This window comes from Corythoichthys intestinalis, chromosome 7 (assembly GCF_030265065.1).
Source record: "Corythoichthys intestinalis isolate RoL2023-P3 chromosome 7, ASM3026506v1, whole genome shotgun sequence".
Classification (NCBI taxonomy): Eukaryota; Metazoa; Chordata; class Actinopteri; order Syngnathiformes; family Syngnathidae; genus Corythoichthys; species Corythoichthys intestinalis.
Window position 1 is genome coordinate 19444352 of NC_080401.1, and position 23414 is coordinate 19467765.

At 37.9% G+C, this 23414-nt stretch overlaps 1 protein-coding gene across 1 annotated transcript; it reads right to left on the reverse strand.

Annotated features, from left to right (window-relative positions):
* Window positions 1-6782: 6782 nt before the first annotated feature.
* On the reverse strand, window positions 6783-17592 carry LOC130919281 (5-hydroxytryptamine receptor 3A-like). Its single transcript, XM_057841846.1, has 9 exons — window positions 17532-17592; window positions 16398-16561; window positions 16165-16209; window positions 14323-14432; window positions 13896-14065; window positions 13657-13817; window positions 13359-13569; window positions 7099-7374; window positions 6783-7009 (listed from the first exon to the last, which is right to left on the reverse strand). The coding sequence occupies exons 1-9, from the start codon at window positions 17578-17580 to the stop codon at window positions 6792-6794; spliced, it is 1404 nt and encodes a 467-aa protein (XP_057697829.1). The 5' UTR covers window positions 17581-17592; the 3' UTR covers window positions 6783-6791.
* Between the last annotated feature and the right edge of the window lie 5822 nt (window positions 17593-23414).

The following is a 23414-nucleotide window of genomic DNA, read 5'->3' on the forward strand; positions in this document are numbered from 1 at the left end:
TATAATGTCAACGTCGGTTTTTCATGATCTGTTTTGGGCCAATATGCATATAGTAGTGCTGTCATGTCCACTTATTGCCTCCCTTTGTTTCTGTTGTTTTGGTGCCACCTGCTAGCTCTAGATGTAATTAGTGTTGAACTGTTCCAGCCCTTTCTGCTGACTTCATCATATGTGGACGTAAACTCACTGCGAATAGAGCTAAATGGACGAGCTAACGTCTGCAGCCAGTGCACCACGTTGTTTGTGCCTTATACAAGTGTAGCCCAGTGAAAAAAAATACTGGAATGTAATACCCAATACCCCCACTAGAGGGCATGAGCGACATTGTGTTGTGAAAAATGTCTTATTTATTGCATACAAAATGCTTTTGAATGAATAGTAGTTTTTGAGTGTTTACTGAGTAATGTTTGGAAAAAGTTGTACAATATAAACAAAACTAAAAAGATTGTAATTTAGGACATTGTTAAATACAGGTCAGTTTTTTTTCTGATCGGGAAAAAAAAAAAAGATCATCAGCGAGGATTCAAGATGGCGAGCTACCCAGAGTGATTAGAAGAACCGAGATCAACAATTCTGGAATAACAGAGACGGACTGTCTGTGTGGTAGGATTGTGTCAGTCATTGGACAGATACATATATATTTTTTTTTCTAAGGAGTGCACTCCACTTTAGTTTTGTTTGCATTTGTGACAAATATGGTTAGTTATTTCATTGCTTGCAAGTTGTACTTGTACAAGTTGCTATTCAAATTGACACATGGTGCATATGCGTTATTTCTGACTTTATTTCATATAATATTGACACAATGTTTTGTTGTTTTTAGTTTTATAAAAAAGTGTCAGTGCTCTTGTGAAGAAAAAAATGACCACAGTAAAGCCAATTCAGCTTTACTCCAGTGTCTGTCTTCTCTTTATAGCCTGATTTGTTCACAATCTGTCCATTTGTGTACTTCCCCACACATTGAAGACGGAATACGTGCCTTATTGGCACTTTACACTTGCACTGGATACAAAAAAAAAAAAAAAAAAAAAAGATGTTGCACTATTCTGATTTCAACAATAAATATAATGGTACAATATAGTCTCTCTCTCTAAATATTCAGTTGAATTTCTCCTATTTTTGACAGAATGTTTATTTTATTTGAAAAACATTGTTATTACATTATTAAAGCCTCTAGTAGGACATCACAATACAATTAGCCATAATATGCTAAGTCCACGACCGCATATATCGATTTGATATTGGTATGATTTTTGGAGTTGGACAATATCGGGAAGTCGGTTATCAGTTAAAAACTCATTATCGACAACTAATTATTATTAAAATTACTAGCAAAAAGGTGATAATTTTAGTATTTGTGTTAGTACACTACTCGACGCCGCTCTTTCGATAAGTAGTTCATTCTTGAATTTCACTGAGCTGAGGTCTCATATGAGGCAATTGATGATGGCATTTCGGACTTCTTGATTTCTGTACCAGTTTTTAAGACATTTGACTCAGTAACGAGTTACATTCTAAATTACTTGCCTGAGAAGCCATTCAAGTATACTATAAAGCAGCAGCACTGCATTTAATAGCCTTACAGGCACCACACCATCATAACATTATTACATTTGTTACATCCTGCATACAATATGCTCATAGCCCTTGGTATGTTATGTGTTTTATTTTATTTATTAATTTATTATTATTTTTTTTTACAGTGTTTATTATGTACCAGTAACCTTGACATTCGGGCGTCATAAAATTACTGTTAATGTCTACCAACTTTTCCTCGGGCCTTATTGTTGCATGACATTTTCCCAAGGAGGAAATTAACAAACTAATACTTTGTTCAATGGTTTCCAAGCAAAGCTTTTTTTGCCAATAGATTAGAATTTTCATGTTTATTTGCTTTTACTGTGTGCTTGGCTTTTGTCTGTGGTCGACAGTTTCCTGGATAATTGCCGTATGGCGGTGCCTCCTGCTGCACACCTGTTGGCTTTGACAATTACTGTAGCAAGCATGCAACCCCTTTGGGTGCCTTAGATCAGAAACTTAGATGCCCTCCCCCACCCGATTCAGTGGTGCAAAACGAATGGATCCAAAATTGCATGGTGTATTCATCATAATTGCACGATTAATGACATCATCGTGCAATGGACCAAATGACTGATAGCAAACAACCAATCAGAGGATTTTAGCAGAATTTACTCAGGAAAAATATAATTTTAACTATTATGAGCAAGACCTCTGAGGTTAAAGCAAAATGTAATGAGTTACAACTTCTGAGCAACAGTGCAAATAACTGAAGGCAAATATTACAAACATGCCTCATAGGACTCAATGTAAACATTTGCAAAAGAAAAAAAAAACTTTTATAACATATAACTTGTATTGCATATTCGTGAAAACTAAAACAGACATCTACAGTTTATCACAAACGTGAGTACTCGTATTTCTGCAGTAAAAGTATATCTTTTCATAGGACAACACTGACAAAATGACAATTTGACACAATGAAAAGTGGTCTCTGTGCAGCTTATACAATAGAGTTAAAATAACTCAACTCAATAACTCAACAACTCAAAATATAGCCATTAATATAAACTACGTACATCCCTAAATGTCCAAATTGCACACCAATTTGATATAGAGTGTGGTGTATGGTCTGAGCACTAACAGGCTGACCCCCCACCTCTTCAATCTCTGCAGCAATGCTGACAGCACTCCTATAACAAGTCACATGACATTTTGGAGGGAAAATGACAAGCAGTACTCAATTTGGACATTTAGGGATGTAGTTTCTAAGGGGTGTGCTCACTTTTGTTGCCTGGGGTTTAGATATTAATGGCTATATTTTGAGTTATTTTGAGGGGAAAATAAATTAACTCTATTATACAAGCTGCACACAGACTACTTTTCATTGTGTCAAAGTGTCATTTTGTCAGTGTTGTCCCATGAAAAGATATACTTACATATCTGCAGAAATGCAAGGAGTGTACTCACTTTTGTGATACACTGTGACTACTAGTGTTTATGTTTTAACATTGAACATTATGAAAGAGGTCTGTATTTGAAAATGTCAGCACAAAAATTCAACCCTACAAAAAACAAAACAAAAAAACACTTTTTAATTAACGCTAGCAAGAGATTCTGTAACGCACATTTTGGGGCCAAAGACTGCTCATAGATATCAAAATGCTTTACCTGAAAGCTCCTTCATTCACTGTGACTCAGCTTCATTTATTAGAAGTCAGTGGGAGTGAAACTCTCACACATGCTATACAGCACAAAGCCGGATTTACATTCAAAAAGTACAAAAGCTGGACTGCATACGAACATGAAGGATTGTCTCAGAAGTGATTTGTTCAAGGATTCAAGATAATTATTACATTTTTTGTACCATGCATGCATTTTGAAATATTGTGGGGAAAAAAATGGGAGAAATTAGCAGCCACAGCGTTGGCCTTATACCTCGCAATATTTACACAAAATTACTGCCAATTGCCTGGTTTTTTGCCAGGGGTCCCCAAACTTTTTCCTTTGAGGGCAACATAACTTTTCCCTTCTCTGATGAGGGGCCGGGGTCACTTTGTAACAGAAAAAGTGTGACGATTGCAGGAGTGCCTAAATGTGAAAATTTATTGTTTTTCAGAAAGCAACAATCAAATAACCATTTCTGGATTCTTCACGGAACAAAAGTAAATAAAATAAAAATAATAATATAATATAATATAATATAATATAATATAATATAATATAATATAATATAATATAATATAATATAATATAATATAACACCTGCGATTGGCTGGCAACCAGTTCAGGGTGTCCCCTGCCTACTGCCCATAGTTAGCTGAGATAGGCTCCAGCACCTCCGCGACCCTCGTGAGGAAAAAGCGGCATGGAAAATGAATGAATGAATAATATAACACTATTAATTAAATAGATAATAACCGAATAACCCTTTCTGGGTTCTTCACAGAAAAAAGCCAGGAAATAAATAACACTATTGGGGGAAAAAAAAAAAAAAAAAAAATTATATATATATATTCAAAATGCTCTCTGGTAGTGTTCAGGGGGCCGGACCAAATGTGGAAGCGGCCCGTAGTTTGGGGACCCCTGCTTTAAACCAAGAATCAAGACTGTTTTACGTCCATCTCTATAAAGAATTCAGTGATTTAAGCATTTATTCACAAGAATTGTCAACGGAAAAAGCTCTTTCTTTACACAAGGAGGGGGTTAATTTTCGTAACTGACTAGCCTCATAGTTCTCAATATTTACGCAAAATAAATGCTACCCGCACATTTTTTTTTTTTTTTTGCTTATAACGTAGGAATCAAGAATGTTTTACGTCCATATCTATAAAGAATCCAGGGATTTAAGCATTTATTCACAAGAATTTCAACATACAGTGTATCACAAAAGTGAGTACACCCCTCCCATTTCTGCAGATATTTAGGTATATCTTTTCATGGGACAACACTGACAAAATGACACTTTGGCACAATGAAAAGTAGTCTGTGTGCAGCTTATTTAATAGAGTTCATTTATTTTCCCCTCAAAAAACTCAAAATATAGCCATTAATATCTAAACCCCTGGCAACAAAAGTGAGTACACCCCTAAGTGAAAGTTGTCAATATTAACATACAACATGTCAACTGTCAATATTTTGTGTGGCCACCACTATTATCCAGAACTGCCTTTACTCTCCTGGGCATGGAGTTGACCAGAGCCTCACAGGTTGCCATTGGAATGCTCTTCCACTCCTCCATGATGACGTTGCAGAGCTGCCGTATATTTGAGACTTTGCGCACCTCCACCTTCCACTTGAGGATCCCCCAAAGATGTTCTATTGGGTTCATGTCTGGAGACATGCTTGGCCAGTCTATCACCTTTACCCTCAGCCTCTTCAGTAAAGCAGTGGTCATCTTGGAGGTGTGTTTGGGGTCATTGTCATGCTGGCCTGCGACCCAGTTTCTGGAGGGAGAGGATCATGCTCTGCTGCAATATTTCACAGTACTTATTGGAATGAATGTTTCCCTCAATGGAATGTAACTCTACAACATCTGCAGCACTCATGAGCTCAAGACCATGACATTCCCACCACCATGCTTGACTGTAGGCATGACACACTTATCTTTGTACTCCTCACCTGGTCGCTGGCACACATGCTTAAGACCACTGGAACCAAACAAATGAATCTTCGTCTCATCAGACCATATGACATGGTTCCAGTAATCCATGTGCTTTGTTGTCATGTCTTCAGGAAACCTTTTGCAGGCTTTCTTGTGTACCTTCTTCAGAGGAGGCTTCCTCCTGGGGTGACAGCCATGCACCCCAATTTGATGTAGAGTGCGGCGTATGGTCTGAGCACTAACAGGCTGACCCCCCACTTCTTCAATCTCTGCAGCTATGCTGACAGCACTCCAGCGACGATCTTTCAAAGAAAGCATTTGGATGTGATGCTCAGCACGTGCGCACAGCTTCTTTGGTCGACCAACCCGAGGCCTGTTCTGAGTGGACCCTGCTCTTTTAAAACGCTGGATGATCTTAGCCACTGTGCTGCAGCTCAGTTTCGGGATGTTCTTGTAGTCTTGGCCATCTTCATGTAGCGCAACAATACATCTTTTAAGATCCTCAGAGAGTTCTTTACCAAGTGGTGCCATGTTGGAACTTTCAGTGACCAGAATGAGAGAGTGTGAGAGCTGCATTACAAATTTGAACACACCTGCTCCCTATGCACACCTGCACCTAGTAACACTAACGAGTCACGTGGCATTTTGGAGGGAAAATGACAAGCAGTACTCAATTTGGACATTTAGGGATGTAGTTTCTAAGGGGTGTACTCACTTTTGTTGCCAGGGGTTTGGATATTAATGGCTATATTTTGAGTTTTTTTGAGGGGAAAATAAATGAACTCTATTAAATAAGCTGCACACAGACTACTTTTCATTGTGTCAAAGTGTCATTTTGTCACTGTTGTCCCATGAAAAGATATACTTAAATATCTGCAGAAATGCAAGGGGTGTACTCACTTTTGTGATACACTGTACAGTTAGCATCTTTAGTGGGGCAAACTGAAACTCCGCTTACCATTTTGGTGGTGCTCTCTGGTGTTCCATGGTCCACATTGTCAATCCTTGGTTCTTTCTCAGTAGTTTCTGTCACTTTTGAAAGCTTAGGTTTGAAAAAATTACGTATATCCATCTTCGGTCCTCGGGTGGTTTTGGTTAAACAAAACAAATGACCGTCTATGGTGCTAGTTACATGATCTGTTCGAAAAATAATTCTGACCCATTATAGAATTTTTTTTTGCTTATTTCATTCATCTTTCTTGTTTGTTTTATTGCTTTACGACTTTTGTAGACAATATTATACCTGAAAACTATTTTTTATTTTAATATATAGGAAAGTCAATTACATGCAGTGACACTTTTCGGCCACCAGGAGGTGGCCCTTAAACCTCCGCGTATGGGTACTATGCCTAACAAATGCATTGTACTTTAGTGTAGAAATATGCCAAAAGAAGAGGTCAGCCTCCATAAATTACTATAGGATGACAAACAAACAAACAAACCTTTGACCTCTCAAGTGAATTTGACATGACTTAAAGCACAATGGACAGCACACATGAATGATTCCGACTTTGAAGATGAAGCGCTTTGGTCAGACTTGCAAATTACAAAATCTAAAAGACCGAAGTTGACTGCAATGTCAACAACAACACCATCACAAAAGATGTTATTACTATTCTAAGCATTGTTACATCAAACATTTTGTGGAGAAATTGTTTCTCTTGTGCAGCTAAGTTGGGCTGATCCAGATGCACCACATGGAGATGATGACCAGAGCGTAGCAGGAGATGAGCAGCAGATAGATGCGGAAGAGCAGGAAGTCCAGGACATAGCCTACGTGACACCATTGTTCCTGTTGAGCATTCTCCTTCCGCATGGAACTCAGGTGAGCACGGAGCTCACTCAGGTGCTGACAGATCTGCTGGAGCTCGGCCATTGCCGCAGTGCCTGTAAGTGGATGTTAGAATTGCTTTACAGTTAGAAATATTAAATGCCTCCAATTTGGCCAACCATACAGCAGCTTTAAATGTGTTCACCCTCATTGCTAATTGGGTTTTCGGCCGATGTCCCACTGTCTGAAGGGTTAATTGGACTTGGAGCTTCTGAAGTTTTCTCCCCATTGCCAGAGGAAGGCTGCGGGTCTTCTTGCCAACGGTAGCAGATGAGGTTGGCAATGTGTTTCAGGACCAACACCCTTACCCAGTGTGGGACTTCATGGTGCTTCATGGAGTTGTTATGAAGAACGTTTGTAATAATGACCGTTTCCAGCAAACTGATCACCATGAGGGCAAGGCAAACTGAGAAGTAGATACCTGTATTGAGGAATACACATTTAGTGGTGAGAAAAATTCAATCGTAGGTCAGTAATTCAAATACCGACTTTGATTGTCCTCTGCAAATGGATGAGACGGACAAATTTAAAGTGACTTTTTGATTAGTTGTGTAAATCATCAATGCCATTAAGATACAACATCATATCTGTTAATAACAGTATATTGCCGCTATTGCAAAGTCTGCCACATTTTGATTCGATAAATCTGAAACGATCGATTGAGTTCGTTACAATATTGTGGCAAGTGACTTGGAGACAAGGGCGTAGGTTTGCATAGGGACTGTAGGGACATAGCACTACCAACTTTTCAGGATGCTCAAATTATCCCCACCAACTTTTAAGCAACCTTATTTGCATTATATAATGACTTCAGTTACAGTATAAACTGTAGGTCATTTAGACTGTCCTCCTATATATTGTCAGGATAGAATTGATCCTACCATTATTAAGTGAATTACAGTACTTTCATTATGTTCAGACTTACAATGACCCCTTTTCACTCGCTGAATGTGCCAGTCCATTTTATTCCCCTCAAACGCACGTTTGATTGGCTGATGACTTGACCCCCCACCCCCACACACACCCATTCACAGCCCGACAGAAATACAACATGCCGCCTCCCCCGCCCCCTTCAAAGACGAGGGATATTAGAAGTTTTTTTTCCCGCCAGCAGCAGCCACTGTAAGTAATGTAAAAAGACATCAATGTTGTGGAGGTGGGGAACACTTCACTAACTCTGCTACTGCTACAGTGCTTCCAGTCGATTTTACTTAATGAGATTTCTTGAAATAAGAAAAAGAGCTAGCTGAAAATAAGCTTAACAGACTTATTTTTAAGGGCAACTGAAGAGCTTTCCGGATTTTGGTGTAATTTTACAAATACAAACTTTGGACAAGTTCGTCAAAACAACCATGAGATTATCAACACGTAATTGCAAGGATAATTTGCGTTTTTTTTTTTTTTTTTTTTTAAATTTGCACTCCGTAAAATGTCCATTCCCAAACCCGGAAGTGTGACGTAAATTCCCTGACGCAACAGAAGACTAGTATCCACAGCTAGCATAGCAGCAACAACGATGTCAGTGATATTTCCACCAAAGGTAACCATTCAGGATCGCTCTTTCGTGACGCTACCGATGGCAAAGGCTCCCAGGAAAGATGATCTACAATTAATCCCTACATGTTTGAACCTGAGGCGTTAGATGACGACTATTTACTCGACACAGCAGATGCCGTCATGACGCCAATTGACAGCTCGACACTTCACGAACGGGAGGGTGAGTAGTAAGCCTAAGTCCAGCATCGTGATTTTTCTATTTGAAAGAATGCGATTACATGGTTGTATATAATTTCCATGCTCTCCACGTAGCTAAAACTGGATATTAGGTTATGGGACAGCTCGTACCGATCTAAATATGGTAAAGCTAGCCCAAATGTGGCTAAATAAATGATATATGTTATTAATTTTTCAAAATAAATGACAAAACGATTTTATTTTCCAGGTGTTGCTGTAAACCTTCAAGTAATTACCCTTCCTAGAGTATGCCTGCGTCGTCAGGAGATCCCAGATGTGACAGCAAAACTTGAGGAGGCTGAAGCACTGGCAGGGGCATGAATTACAATAAAAAATAAAACCATAAATTGTAAACAACATTGACATATTTTGTTGACTGTTTAATGTATTCTATTGGTATATAATATATTGTAATTATATTACATTCTGAAAAAAGTTTGTATATTTAATCTTAAAAGAAAAACTTGTTAGTCAGAAATGCTCTTAATTAAAGAATATTGTTCAAAACATTATTTGAAAGAATTTTTTTCTTGATTTAGGTGAAAAATGACCAACTTTTAGATGTATGGGCCAGAGGTTGCGCAAGACTTTTTCGTTGTCTGTCATTTTGACTGACAGGGTCATAAAAATCCGGTCATAATCTATTTTTACCCGTCACTTAAATTTTTAAAATGTTAATAATGACATATTCAATAATATTTAGTTTTCATTCATCTTTAATTAATATTCTGTCCAAACAAGCTTAACAGAGAATCCACACCGCGCCATCACACATCAAGCAGCTGTGCGTTATTAGCGCCTAGCTTGCCTTAAACACGGCTTTTTAGGAAGGGTTGGACTTGACAAGTCATTGAAAAATAAAAAAAAAAAAAAAAAAAAAGGGTTTGAGGATAAGCCTGAGAATGATCGGTTTTCTCTCTGCTCCATATAAGCAATATTTCAACATTGCTTACACGGCCGAGAGTCGGGGCAAACTGCTCGTATGTGTGTGTGACATGCACGAACATTGCGTGCATGCTATCGATCCATATACTTTGAATATAAACCTATACAGGGATTATTTATGCCTGTTATTTGTATCCTCTTTTTAATAAGCAAAATATGATATCCCTGGAATGACGGATGACAGCCAGCATGTGTGATTGTATGGTCATTTGTTTTGATGCTTCTGCGCATGCGGGTCGTCTTGTGCAGCGCATGTCGGACTGCGAATTAGTGCGCAGATATGACAAAAAATCGGATTCGTGCATTACGACCTGTAGTATGAACGTAGCCATAGGCTTGTTGCTGTTAAAAAGAGGACACAAATAACAGGCATATATAATCCCCGTTTAGGCTTATATTCAAAGTATATGGATCGATAGCATGCACGCACTGTTCGTGCATGTCACACACACATACGGGCAGTTTGCCCCGACTCTCGGCCATGTAAGCAATGTTGAAATATTGCTTATATGGAGCAGAGAGAAAACCGATCATTCTCAGGCTTATCCTCAAACCTATTTTTATTTTTTTATGACTGTTGTCAAGTCCGACCCTTCCTAAAAAGCCGTGTCCAAGGCAAGCTAGGCGCTAATAACGCACTGCTGCATCGCTACCGTAGCTACCGTACCGTCTCTCGCTTTTTGATGACGTAATTGCTGCATTAAATCCGATTTGCGAAACTGGACAGTACAGACCGCCGCGACAGTCTGGAAAAATGTGGCCCAGATCGGATTTAGACCACATACGAAAGTGACCCAGATCGGATTTGAAATGGTCCCAATCTATGCGACTTGTCACGTTCAGACCGTCAAGTTAATGCCTCACTCGAGTCGGAAAAACACGAAAAAATCGGATTCGTGCATTAAGACCTATAGTATGAACGTAACCTTCGTTCGGACGCTCAGTTGCCTTGACATTTTTCCGAGTGAGGCCAACGACGTCATGCATCGAGAGAGACAATAGCTAATTAATATGCTCACTCGCCACCCTGTGGTCTGGGGTGTGAATTGCAACCTGTCAAAATGACGGATGGACTTCAGTTTTTTCCGTCACCGTTTTAAAAAACCGGTCAACGACGGAAAATATTCGGTTAACGCGACCCCTGGTATGGGCTTAATACAAAAAATTGTAATATTTACTTAAAGTGGAAGAATTTGACGCATTAATCTTTTAACTAGCCTTTAGCACTCAAAAAAAGATGGAGAAAATTATTTGACTAGATTTAACAAAAAATATCAGATTACGACATTTTAAATTTGCAGTATGAAAGTTAGTATAGGTCAATACAGATTTATTTTGCATTAATCATTTAGCCTATCAATTAATTAGGTTCATATTGGTGAGAAATGTAGCCCTGACCAGCTTTCACCAAAAATGTTTGGTCTTATTAATGTCCCGTCCCCAGCAAAAAGTGTACATGCAGGCTATGCTGCTATATCGTCCCTACCAATATTAAGACCACCTACGCCCTTGCTTGTAGAACAAAGATAGACTGGCGATATTGTTTTAACACTTGCTGTTCTTTTGCCCCATACAGCGTATGGCCCCAAAAAACAGCACACTGTATTGAAAGCAACACACAAATATTAACATTGGCAACCACCACTCCAAGTCGATGTTGCTACAACAACCCAACATCCATTTCAACAGAACAGATAATTACCAGTCGCTACAAGATTATGTACACCAGGGGGGATCCAACTTCAGTCCTCGAGAGCCCCTATCCACCTTGTTTTCCATGTCTCCCTCCTCCAACACACCTGACTCAAATAATCAGGGTCGTTATCAGGGTCCTGAGGAGCTTGCTGATGAGCTGATCAAATGATTCAGGATGTTAAAGGAGGAAGACATGGAAAACAAGCTGGATAAGGGCTCTCAATGACTAGAGTAGGATGCCCCTTATGTACACATTTAGCACAACTATTGATATTTGACCTAAAACAATAACACAAAAAAATACAAAAAAGCAATTTTGATGTTTTTAAAAAGTTAGTTGCTGAAACATTTCAGAAATTTGAATGAACACCATTCTTTTGGATAAAACGGCATATCTATTTCCATCGATTTCGAGTCGCTATTGCTAAACCAATGGATGTATAAATCCAGATCAATGTATCATTACGCCCTACTAATGATACAGTTTGTTGACTGTATTGACAAATTTCTTAAAATATCTGCTTGTGCTGTGATTCTCAAAAGTGCGGTAATCATAGGAAAAATCGCTGCCTGAATACACGAAAGGAAACGACCAGAGCTCATATACACCTTTATGTGAAATATGGTTGCTCAAAGAATCTAAATCATAGAAAAAATAGTTTTCAAACACAGAAAATGACACTGCTTGCCAATGCAGCCATTGTGTGACGTCAATCACAGCATGCACATACAGCACATGAACATTGATACGTTTGAAAGAAGTAAAAAAAAAAAAAAAGTGTAAACACAATTTTCTCTGTGTGGGACTCAGGCAAAGCCTCTTCACTTCCTGGCCCCATTAAAGCTTGTTTCTCCAACAGACATGCACACCACAATAGGTGTGTGACGAGTAGGCACAACAATCTAAAATACTCCCATTCTATTGGGTAAAATGGTACTGGCATTTAAAAATGTCGGACAATGACTGTTTTGCCTGCTTCCTGAAAATACTTGATTTCATTGATGTTTTTCCTCCACTATTGCACATCATAAAAAAATACATATTTTTTTTCTTCAAATTGTTAAAGGGGAAGTTCAGAAGTTTTAACATATGGCTTAATCTTTGATTTTTTTTAGGGTTTAATTAGTCGGTGGAGTTAATTTTAACAAGTTCTGTGCAGTTTGTTATTTATTTGTTAGTTGCAGGGCTCCAGAGTGGCTAAGCTAGCGCGAGTCAATGGTGCCTGCTTAGCTTAAAAAAAAAAAAAAAAAAAAAACATATGCATGCACGAGAATCACCGATGACCAATGCAAACAATAGTGTTGGCTATATTTTCAGGATAAAGTTATTAAAACTTACCATTGCATATCAATAATTGCAGTATGAACAGCAACATTTGTAATCCAGCAGCTCTGCAGGGAACAGACTGTTTAGGCAACCAGGGTGGAGTGATATCACATTGTTGTTTTTTTACCCCTGATTTTTTTTTTTTTTTTTTTTTTGTGGGAACAAAAGAGACTCCCCAGCAGACTGAGCACGAGAAGACGATGCACTCCTCTCTTTTGTGGTCGCACTACGCTTCTAAAAAAATAGTCCTGCAGAATGAAATGAATTACAGCAGTTTGGTGTGACATTGTTTTGGTTGCATGGGTATTTTGAACAATAATCTGCATTTTAAATTTATTTGACTATGTTAGATCTATTGTTTTTTTTTATTGGCATGCTAGGCAGGCACGATTGATTCGCGCTAGCTTAGCCACCCCGGAGCCCTGCAACTAACTAATAACTGACAAACTGCACAGAATTTGTTGAAATTACTAATTAAATCCTCGCCAACTCTAAGATTAAGCCAAATGTCAAAAATTCTGAACTTCCCCTTTAAGTAAGATTCTTTCTGCTGGGATACACATGCTCAAAACCTTGTCTTTCGCTTCAAGATTAAGTTTACTATATTTGCATTTTAATAAAGCAGATAGTAGGTCTATACTTAAATGAGCAATGGTAAGTTTTACATTTGGAATATTCAGATTAATTTTTTTTTTTTTTATTACCTATAATGGGTGTTCCATTTGCAGTACTTGGCAGCAGGTCGTTCATGATAAGCAGGAAAACAGTGTAGCCCAGGATCAGGGTCATCTTGAAGGAGGCCCGGTCCACGCTGTGGGGGGGCAGGTAAAATGAAAGGATGTCGATAAGCATGAGGAAGGAGCTCGGGATGAGCAAATTGACCACATAGAGCACTGGGCGCCGCTTTATCACCACCTTTAACGGGGAAAAGGTTGAATAAATGGGAGAATGATGCTTGAGATTTTTTTTTTCCATATGAGATGGAGGAACAGTTTCCCTCACCCAAAAAGTAATGATGTCCCATTCGTCTATCCCGAACTGCAGGATGGATGTCTCCCCTAATATGTCCACTAGTTCCCATTCTCCACTGGCTTCCAGGTAACGCTTTGAGTTACCAGACATCTCTTTGAACGTGAGTGCTGGGCTCACCCTCACGTCACGTACTGGAAATCAAACAATTTTACAGTACTGTATATATTTGGCTAACCAACAACAACATTGCGTGTGTGTTTTATTTTTACTGGTGTGCATGTAGGAACCAAAGGTAAAAGTGCAATTCTGCACGTCGAAAGGAAAACTGAAGATCTCCAGGTTGCAGGCTGAGACGAGACGCAGCATTCTGTCCCAACGAATGTGACCTGTGTGGTTGACGTAGACATATGGACAAGCTTGGGAGACGTCATCATCCACACTGGAGGGTGGGTAGGCAGAAAAACATATAGGAACATCCATTTAGATAAAAGCAATAAACACTCATAGTACACTTCATTAGGTACACTTGCTTAACCTAATGAAACACAAGAGACTATGTTTTGAGTATGATTAATGGAAATAGAACTTTAGAGACAGCTCCTAGACAACAAGTGCGGGTGTTAGGAAAACAAAATCTTGTAAACAGTATTATGTTATACAAATATATTACAGGAATATATTTAAACAAAGACATACAACTCATAGACGATGATATCTGGTGACCAGAGTTTCTTAACTGGAAGAGAAATTCTGGAGACACCATCGCACTTGGAGGGATCCCAAACTAGAAACTCATGATGCCAGTACTGCAATAAAATAAGTAGAGTGGAATGATTTTTACCTTGAACACTTATTTGATAAATTTTCATTTCTGGAATGAGACATTTAAATCAATGAGACAAATATTAGATTACAGAAATGAAAAATCAGACAATATTCATAAATACTAATATAATAATATTATATTAATATTAATATAATAATATTAGTTTATATATTGAAAATAGTCATACTATTTTCTTTTATTCATTGTATTGTGGTGTAGTACATACAGTGGTATGAAAAAGTATCTCAACCTTTTGGAATTTCTCACATTTCTGCATCTTTGTCAAAATCACACAGATGTAAAAACAGTGGCTGCTTTAACTAAAACCACCCAAACACTTAAAGGTTTTCATATTTTAATGAGGATAGCATGCAAACAATGACAGAAGGGGGGAAATTAAGTAAGTGAACCCTCTGCCTAAGGACTTAAAGAGCAATTGAAACCTATTTTTACCAATTTTTACCAAACAATTCATATCACATATTTTTGTTCATCAATCAACAGAGAAGTTGTCTACAAATGGAAAGAGTTTGGCACTGTTGCTTCTCTCTCAAGGAGTGGCCGTCCACCGAAGATGACGTCAAGAGTTCAGCGCAGAATACTCAGGGAGGTAAAAAGAACCCTAGAGTGTCTGCTAAAGACTTACAGAAACCACAGGCACAGTCCAATATCTCTGTGCACACATCAAAATAAGTAAAACTATGGCCAAGAATGGTGATCATGGGAGGAACCCACAGAAGAAGCCACTGCTAACTAAAAAAAACATTGTTGCTTGTTTAATGTTCGCAAAAAGGTACTTGAACACTCCCCAGAAGTTTTGGCAAAATATTTTGTGGACTGATGAAACCAAAGTTTAATTTTTTAGGAGTAACACACAACGTCATGTGTGGAGGAAAAATGGAACAACTCACCAATATCAACACTTCATTCCCACCGTGAAGCATGGTGGAGGGAGTATCATGATTTGGGGCTCTTTTGCTGCCTCAGGGCCTGGACAACTTGCAGTCATTAATGGAAGAATGAATTCAAACATTTATCAGGATGTTTTGCAGGAAAACCTGAGGCCGTCTGTCAGACAGTTGAAGCTAATAAGAGGATGGATGCTGCAACAAGCTAATGATCCAAAACACAGAATCAAATCAACTTCAGAATAGTTTCAGAACAAAAAAAAATACACATTCTGGAGTGGCCAAGTCAGAGTCCAGACTTAAACCCCATTTAGATGCTGTGGGAGATGCATGACCTAAAGATAGTGATTCATGCCAGACATCACAGGAACCTGACTGAACTACAGCAGTTTTGTAGAGAAGAATGGGCAAAGCTATAGGAAGTGTCTGGTTGACGTTATTGCTGTCAAAGGGGGGGAGGGCACAAAATATTAAATGTGATGGTTCACTTACTTACTTTCCCCCCTTGTCTCATTGTTTGCTTTCTATCCTAATTAAAATATGAAAACCTATAAATGTTTGGGTGGTTTTAGTTATAGCAGGCACAGTTTTTTTTTTTCATCTGTGTTATTTTGACAAAGATCAGATCACATTTGATGGTGATTTTATGCAGAAATGTGAGAAATTCCAAAAGCTTCAGATACTTTTTCATACCACTGTATCAGCATACAAGATATTATGTGAATATGAACAAATCTGTAGAATTTAAAACAAAAAAAATATATTTTTAAAATTACCGTTTGGTAAAATGAGAATGCAACGTACCAATCTAAGCCACAGGAATGTTGTCAGTATCTGTGTCTTCTCATTCTTAACAACATTAGAGACAGAAAAAGGAAACACTTAACCAAGAATAAATGTTAGATGCTGATTAAAATAATAAAATCATCATCATTATTATTAATTAGAGAATATTTCAAACAGTACTGAATAAATTCTTTTAGGGTCTACAAACACAGACAGATAGACACAGGAATACGCTCTATGTGTGAACTCACCACCCCGAGTACAGCATAAAGTGTGAAGGAGATGTTAGTAACTGTGGGGTTGCTGAGGTTGACCACTGGCCGGAACGCTTGTAGGTCAAAAACAGCCTGCATGGACTCGTGGGATGGACCGCTTTCTCCTTCTTTGCACGACAGTTTGGTGTAACACTGTGATGCTCAAACCAGAAAAAAGAAGAGGCAAACCAGTGAAGAGGAAAAACGGGATCAACACTATAAAAGTTTAACTAGACAAACGTTAAAAATTAATATGTAGTAAATGCAACATGGGTCAACATTTAACAAGTCATCATGGGCAAAATAAGATGAACACTTTGAACACGCTGCTATTTTGCAAGTTCTCCCACTTAGAAATCATGGCTGAGTCTGAAATTTTCCTCTTAGGTGCATGTCTGTGAGAGAGATAATCTAAAAAGAAAAATCAGGAATCACAATGCATGATTTTATAAAAATGTATTTGTGTGATATGGCCACAAATAAGTATTTGAACACCTGTCTTTCAGCTACAATTCTGACCCTGACCACCTCCACTCTGTGTATTATCCTGAATCAGATGCACTAATTTGAGGTCGATAGCAGTTTAAAGACACCTGTCCACCCCATACAATCAGTAAGACTCAAACTTGTAACATGGCCAAGACCAAAGAGCTGTCCAAAGACACCACAGACAAAGTTGTTCACCTCCATAAGGTTGCGAAGGGCTACTTCATTTTTTACGGTGCTTTAAAGACACCACATAATTGAACAGGTCGGCGTGAAGATAGAATGGCAAGCTTGCGTCAGATTGGTATAATGGAGTCATGTGATTATTGTTGCGACGTCTCAGTGGTGAAGTCGGTAGAGCTACTCTAGGCATCGCTGGCTAAAACAAATAATAAATCTACTATGTAGAATAAAGAGAAAAAATGTAACGACGAAATGTAGCCCAAAGTAGCGGTGTACGAGTAGTATTTTTTTCTTCACAAATCTACTCAAGTAAAAGTAAAAAGTATAGCTCAGTAAAACTACTCTTAGAAGTAAATTTTTCTCAAAAAGTTACACAAGTAAATGTAACGGAGTACATGTAACGCGTTACTACACACCTCTGCACATCTCTATATAAAAGAAAAGAATTCAAACTGTTATTACCTGTAATCAACAGTAGAGTTGAAATGAGATTGATTTTCCGATGCCACATGTTGGACTTCTGCTTCCTCAAATAGAATTAGAATGTAAGTAACACTATTCAAAGAAGTTCCTAGCTCAAGGCTTATTTGACTTCTTTCAACAGTGACGACCAGTGATCAGGTGCACACACTTTTATAATTGCAGTCTCATCACATTGTATGACTGCAAAAATCCCTGGAGATTACTGCTCCTCATTAAAGACATCATAATGTCCAATTGCCAAATTTTACCATTGCATAATCCTTACTCGAGGCAAATGTGATCCCCCAAAAAACAATATTACTACATTATGCTTATACATTGTTACATTATACTTTCTGCTAGCAGAAAACAAAACAAATCTAATGGTTTTATTAACCGGATTTAGAATTGTGCACAGACACAGAGTAATAACCAATGTTTTTTTTTTTACCCCCAAAAAATTAAGCAGCAATTGCAAACTATTTGAATAGATTAATGGACTCATTTTAGGTTTAAAACATAATTTTTGGCTTTCACAAAGCAGTTGTCAGGGAAATGTATATTCTTTCCAAACAACAAACCACACCTTGAACTTGTTGTTCAACACCTCCAGTAACCATTCGTACATTTTATTTTTTTAACACCCTCACCTTAGGGACTTGTAGGCTGTTAAACTACACTCTTGCACGTTTGTATGTTATTGAACTGAGCTCCTTTTCTTCTAATAAATACTATGATAAAATAAAAAAATAAAATAAATAAAATAAAAAAAAAAAGAGCTACAATCTTGCTCCATATTGTGTTGACGTCTGCCCTATTTGAACAGCAAATAAAATGTCAACTGAATTCATGTGTGGAGTCTTAAGTTACCACATTCAGTTTTCTAAATGCGTAAGTTGTATTTTACAGAGAAGGCTTTCTTAGTCCTTTTATTTTCAAGACTAAGGATGGGAATTGATACGATTTTTACGATTCCGATTTCATTATCGATATTGCTTAACGATTCGATTCTTTATCGATTCTCTTATCGATTCTAATTTCGGGAAAAAGAAGAACAAACATTTTGATATGCATCAAGTTTGTTTAATCAGAAGTCACAACCTTACAAACTCACAACGAGGTCAAAAGAGGCCCAAAGCCTCAATGTTAACTGTCGCAATAAGTGGCAAATGCACAAGAATGTGTAACATTTTACTGAAACATTTTTCTAATAGAAATACAAAATATTGGTATATTTTGGCATATAGGTCATTGTTCTGCCTTTGGCAATGTCCCCAAACTTTTTCCTGTGAGGGCCAAATAACTTTTCCTTTCTCTGAAGAGAGGCCGGGGTCAGTTTGTAACAGAAAAAGTGTGACGATTGCAGGAGTGCGAAATGTAAAAAAATTATGTTTTTTCCAGAAAGTCACAATCAAATAACCCTCTGTGGATTCTTCATGGAACAAAAGTAAAGAAAATAAAAAATAATAATATAATATAATAATAATAAATGATAATAGCACTAGTAATTAAATAGATAATAACCAGATAACCCTCTCTGAGTTATTCACTGAAAAAGGCCAGGAAATAAATAACACTACTGAGGGAGAAAAAAACAAAAAAAAATTCAAAATGCTCTCTGGAATTGTTCAGGGGGCCGGACCAAATATGGAGCCGCGGGCCGTAGTTTGGGGACCCCTGTTTTTATTTACCAGTATATTGAAATGCATGCCTTTTAGTTTTTATGGCGCTTTCACGCTCAAGTGGTGGCGCCCTTGCGCTTCCTCACACGAAGAAGAGTGCGAAGAAGAAGAAATGCCGCATCCAAGCCAGTGAGCGAGTTAGTGAGAAAGGGAAACACTGCCACGAGCCTATGTTCTTTGTTAATGTTTGTAAAATATCCACAGAGCCAACGCCTGTATGTATCATCTTCTGTGTTGTTGTTGTGCGTTTCCACTCGCGATCGGACACTTAAATCCAGTTGTGTAGTGGTTTAAACGATGTGCTAATGCTAGCGAACGCATGCTAACTGTTTGTTATGACTGTGTTAGCAGCTAATCATCGCTGATTTACGTTGATGCGAACCTGTTTGTTATTGGGGACGAAATTGATTTGTTTCATTTCTATTTTTAGTTTCAAGTGATGGTTGAATAAAGTCAGCAAATTATACCAACGTCTTCTGCATCGTCATTTGGGAGTTTAGCTAGCTGTATAGCCAGGACTGAGCCTTAGCGTCTCGGTGAGGACAGAGCAGTCTATTCCCTCCCGATGCAGTTATTTCCATCTCGCAATGACTGCAAGTCGCTTTGTTGTAATTTTTCCTCGTGAAGTGAAGACACACTTTCGAGCGTTCGAACCTACGTCATTGTTATGTTTACGGCGGCAACGCTCGTGCTAAACTATCGTAACCTTTCATTTTCACCCTTTTTCCTGGTGAAGTGTAGCCAAACTTTGGAGTGAGTGGTTCTTGGCGCCATGCTAGTTTAATGCGTCTGGACAACAAGACACGTCATGACGCAATATGCGTCTTTAGGGATCGTTAAAGGGATCGTTAAGGCTTTTTCATTGTGATGTCGAGGCCTCGAAACACTCGGAACCGGTTCTGAATTGGAATCGGATTTCGATTCCCATCCCTATTCAAGACCATACCTTAACATTACCGAAACACATACTGTATAAGAAAATGTAATCTGACAAAAAAAAAAAGGTTGAACTTTTTTAGTTAAAAAAAAAAAAAAAATATATATATCCATGATTCTGAAAGTTATGTTTGGCACAAAGCCAATTCCCAAAAGAACACTACACTTACAGAGAAGCATGATGGTGGCATGGGAATAACAATACCAGTTGATGTTAATGCAAAACATTCAGGTTTCTGCTAGAAAGAAAAAAGGTCTACTACAATAGCTGCATTTTCTATAAGGTTAATCAGAGGAAATTTAAATGACAGCAGATGATTGCTGACTCCTATTTAACATGCTCGGATGTGATTGCACACATCTTGGTTACAAGCAGGGGTGAAAGTGGCTAGAATTTCTTGCCGGAACTCCCTGACGTGAAGGATGCCACGGAGCCAGAAATTTTAATTATTTTTTTATTTATGTATTATGTATTTTCATTTGTGTGTGTGTGTGTGTGTGTGGGGGGGGGGGGGGGTCAAACATCCTAAGTCTACTGAAAGAAGAAAACTTTTTTGGCACAGTTATTTCTAGAACACATACAAAAACATACAAAATTGTATTTTTTCAATGATTTGCAAAATAATAGTTAACAAAAACAGCAATAACCACAACCTCCACTCCTAATTTTTATTTTCCCTCATTTCCTCACATACTGAATGCCAAATCTCAATTTTAACTACTTAAGAACATAGGATGTATATTAAAATTGAAGTTAATGTAAACATTTACTTCTGCCTTCTTTTTTAATAATAAAGATATAAGTAACATACATTCAGAAAAATAAGTACAAATGACTTAAATTATGCAGAGTGAAATGGAATATATTTTGAAGATCGTGCAAACATTGACTTTTTTAAAATCATAAGGATATGAATAAGAAGCCTAACATAAATGAACAAATATAAGTCCAAAGTGCACAGTGACACTGAGATGTTCTAAACCTCCCCATTAGAGCAAATAAAACTAAATATGATAAATAAGCCTCCTCAACTCTTTCCTTGCTCTTAAAGATTTAATCCATTTTCAGTTGCATTGCCCTTTTTTTGTCGCATCAATTCAACAAACTTTAATTTTTTTTTTTTTTTTTTTTAATGCTGTTCCAGAAAAAATGCACATTTGAACCAACCAGAGCTAACTATCTCTGCTGATCACATGTCAGTATGTCAGCCAATCGAACGGATAAATGAGTCCAGGTGTTTTGCTTTGCATTCGCACATTGACATGACTCATCATCGTCAGACTCAGATAACTGCAGCAGATGGGGAAACCACCATACTGTCCGTGGAATAAAATAAATAATAAATATTGGTGGATTACGCTACGCAAGCACTTTATTATGCTTGTTGTTAACACTTGTGTATTATGCTTGTTGTTAACACTTGTGTATGTAAATCTGATGTTGGTAGATTGTTTTCTTCTTGGAGATGAAATGCATGTGAGGCAGCTAAGTTTAGTTTTTTTTTTTTTTTTTTTTTTTGACATTTGCCGTCATATTTTTGGAATCAAAGCACCACGTACCGGAACAGCATTCCGGCCCTGAATCTTATTCTGGAACTGTATCCCGGCCCTGAATCTTATACAGGAACTGCGTTACTGACCGTTCTGGCCCACTCTCACCTCTGGTTATAAGTGGGTCTTCACACTTGTGAAACCACATTATAATGCTTGATTTCAACCCCCACCTCCATTTTTTTTCTTAAATTTTTTTTTTTTAATAATGTTGGACAGTGCTCACATGAAAACTTAAATTTTTACCGTACTGTGTAGACTGCACTATAGTTCAAGTAACCTTTCTTGGTCCAACACGACTTCTTTCCTGCTTTGTCCATCACCTCACATTAGTCCCGCGTAGCATGCGGCAGACTCAGGTTAATTGATAATTAATTTGAATGTTGATTTTAAACCATTCATGCCCTCATTTAATGCATTTGCTGCCACCAGAGGTGGCTAGCAACATGTTACATTTATTTCGTTACAATTACTTGAGAAGCTTTTTGATAAAAATGTACTTCTAAGAGTAGTTTTACTAGGCCATACTTTTTACTTTTACTTGAGTAGATTTAGGAAGAAGAAATGCTACTGTTACTCCGCTACTTTGGGCTACACTAGTCGTTACATTTTTCCTCTTTGTGCTACAAAGAATTAGAATTTACTTTTTTTTTTTGCCAGATATGCCAACAGTGGCTCTACTAGTTTCACCAATGAAACATCGCAACAATAATCACGATTCCATTCTACCAATCAGGCTCAAGCTTGCCGTCTACGATAACGCCGACCTGTTTAATCACGTTGCGTCTTTAAAGCACCAAAAAAAAAAAAAAAAAAAAAATTAAGTATTTGACATAGAGCGCTGCCGTAAACATGACTCAAAAGCACGGATTTTAACCTCTGTCCCAGTTATTATTTGGCACCGATTGACCATGGAAAAACGAAGATATGATCAATTTAATTTCATAATAAAAAATGTTTTCTCCAAAAGAAGACATTCATGCTTTTTGGATGAATGATGCTTCATTTTTTTTTTAGATTTTTTCCTCTCGTCGGAATTCAATGATTTTTAAAATTTGTATTAATTGGCTTAATGTGGTTATGTAATAGACCCTACCCACGTGACGTCACAACTCCGGCCTCCTGACTGGTGCCGCCCAATTGTCCGTCAACACATCGTGTTTACCTGTTACGGCTACGTACATTCCTCCTATTTATGGCGTGTTTTTCTGCTCGTTAACATTAATAATCAAAATGGTGAAGGCGTGTGTGGCGGTCGGTTGCAATAACAGAGAAGATAGACGGAGAGACTTGAAGTTCTACCGGATTCCGAGAGATCCGGAGAAGAGAGCGAGATGGGCTGCTGCAATTCGACGAGAAAACTGGGCTCCAAACGATTACCACAGATTATGTAGTAGTCATTTTATATCTGGTAAGATGCATTTAATATATATTTAGAGGGTTTTGGGCTGACAACCACAATAAAGATCATTGCTAGGCTAATCGCCGACAACATACACGTATGTATGTAGTGAGAGTGCTATCGCTAAACCATATAAACATTAAAAGCCCTAGCTCCATTGACAAATGACATGAAATACATTAGACTTGACAGTGGATATTAGCAAGAACAAAAGATTTAGAACTGAAAATTTCGTAACTCACCTTTCCAAGCACAAGATAGATTCCTGCCGAATTTTCGTGAACGAGGACCTGTTTCACCCAACCAGCAACG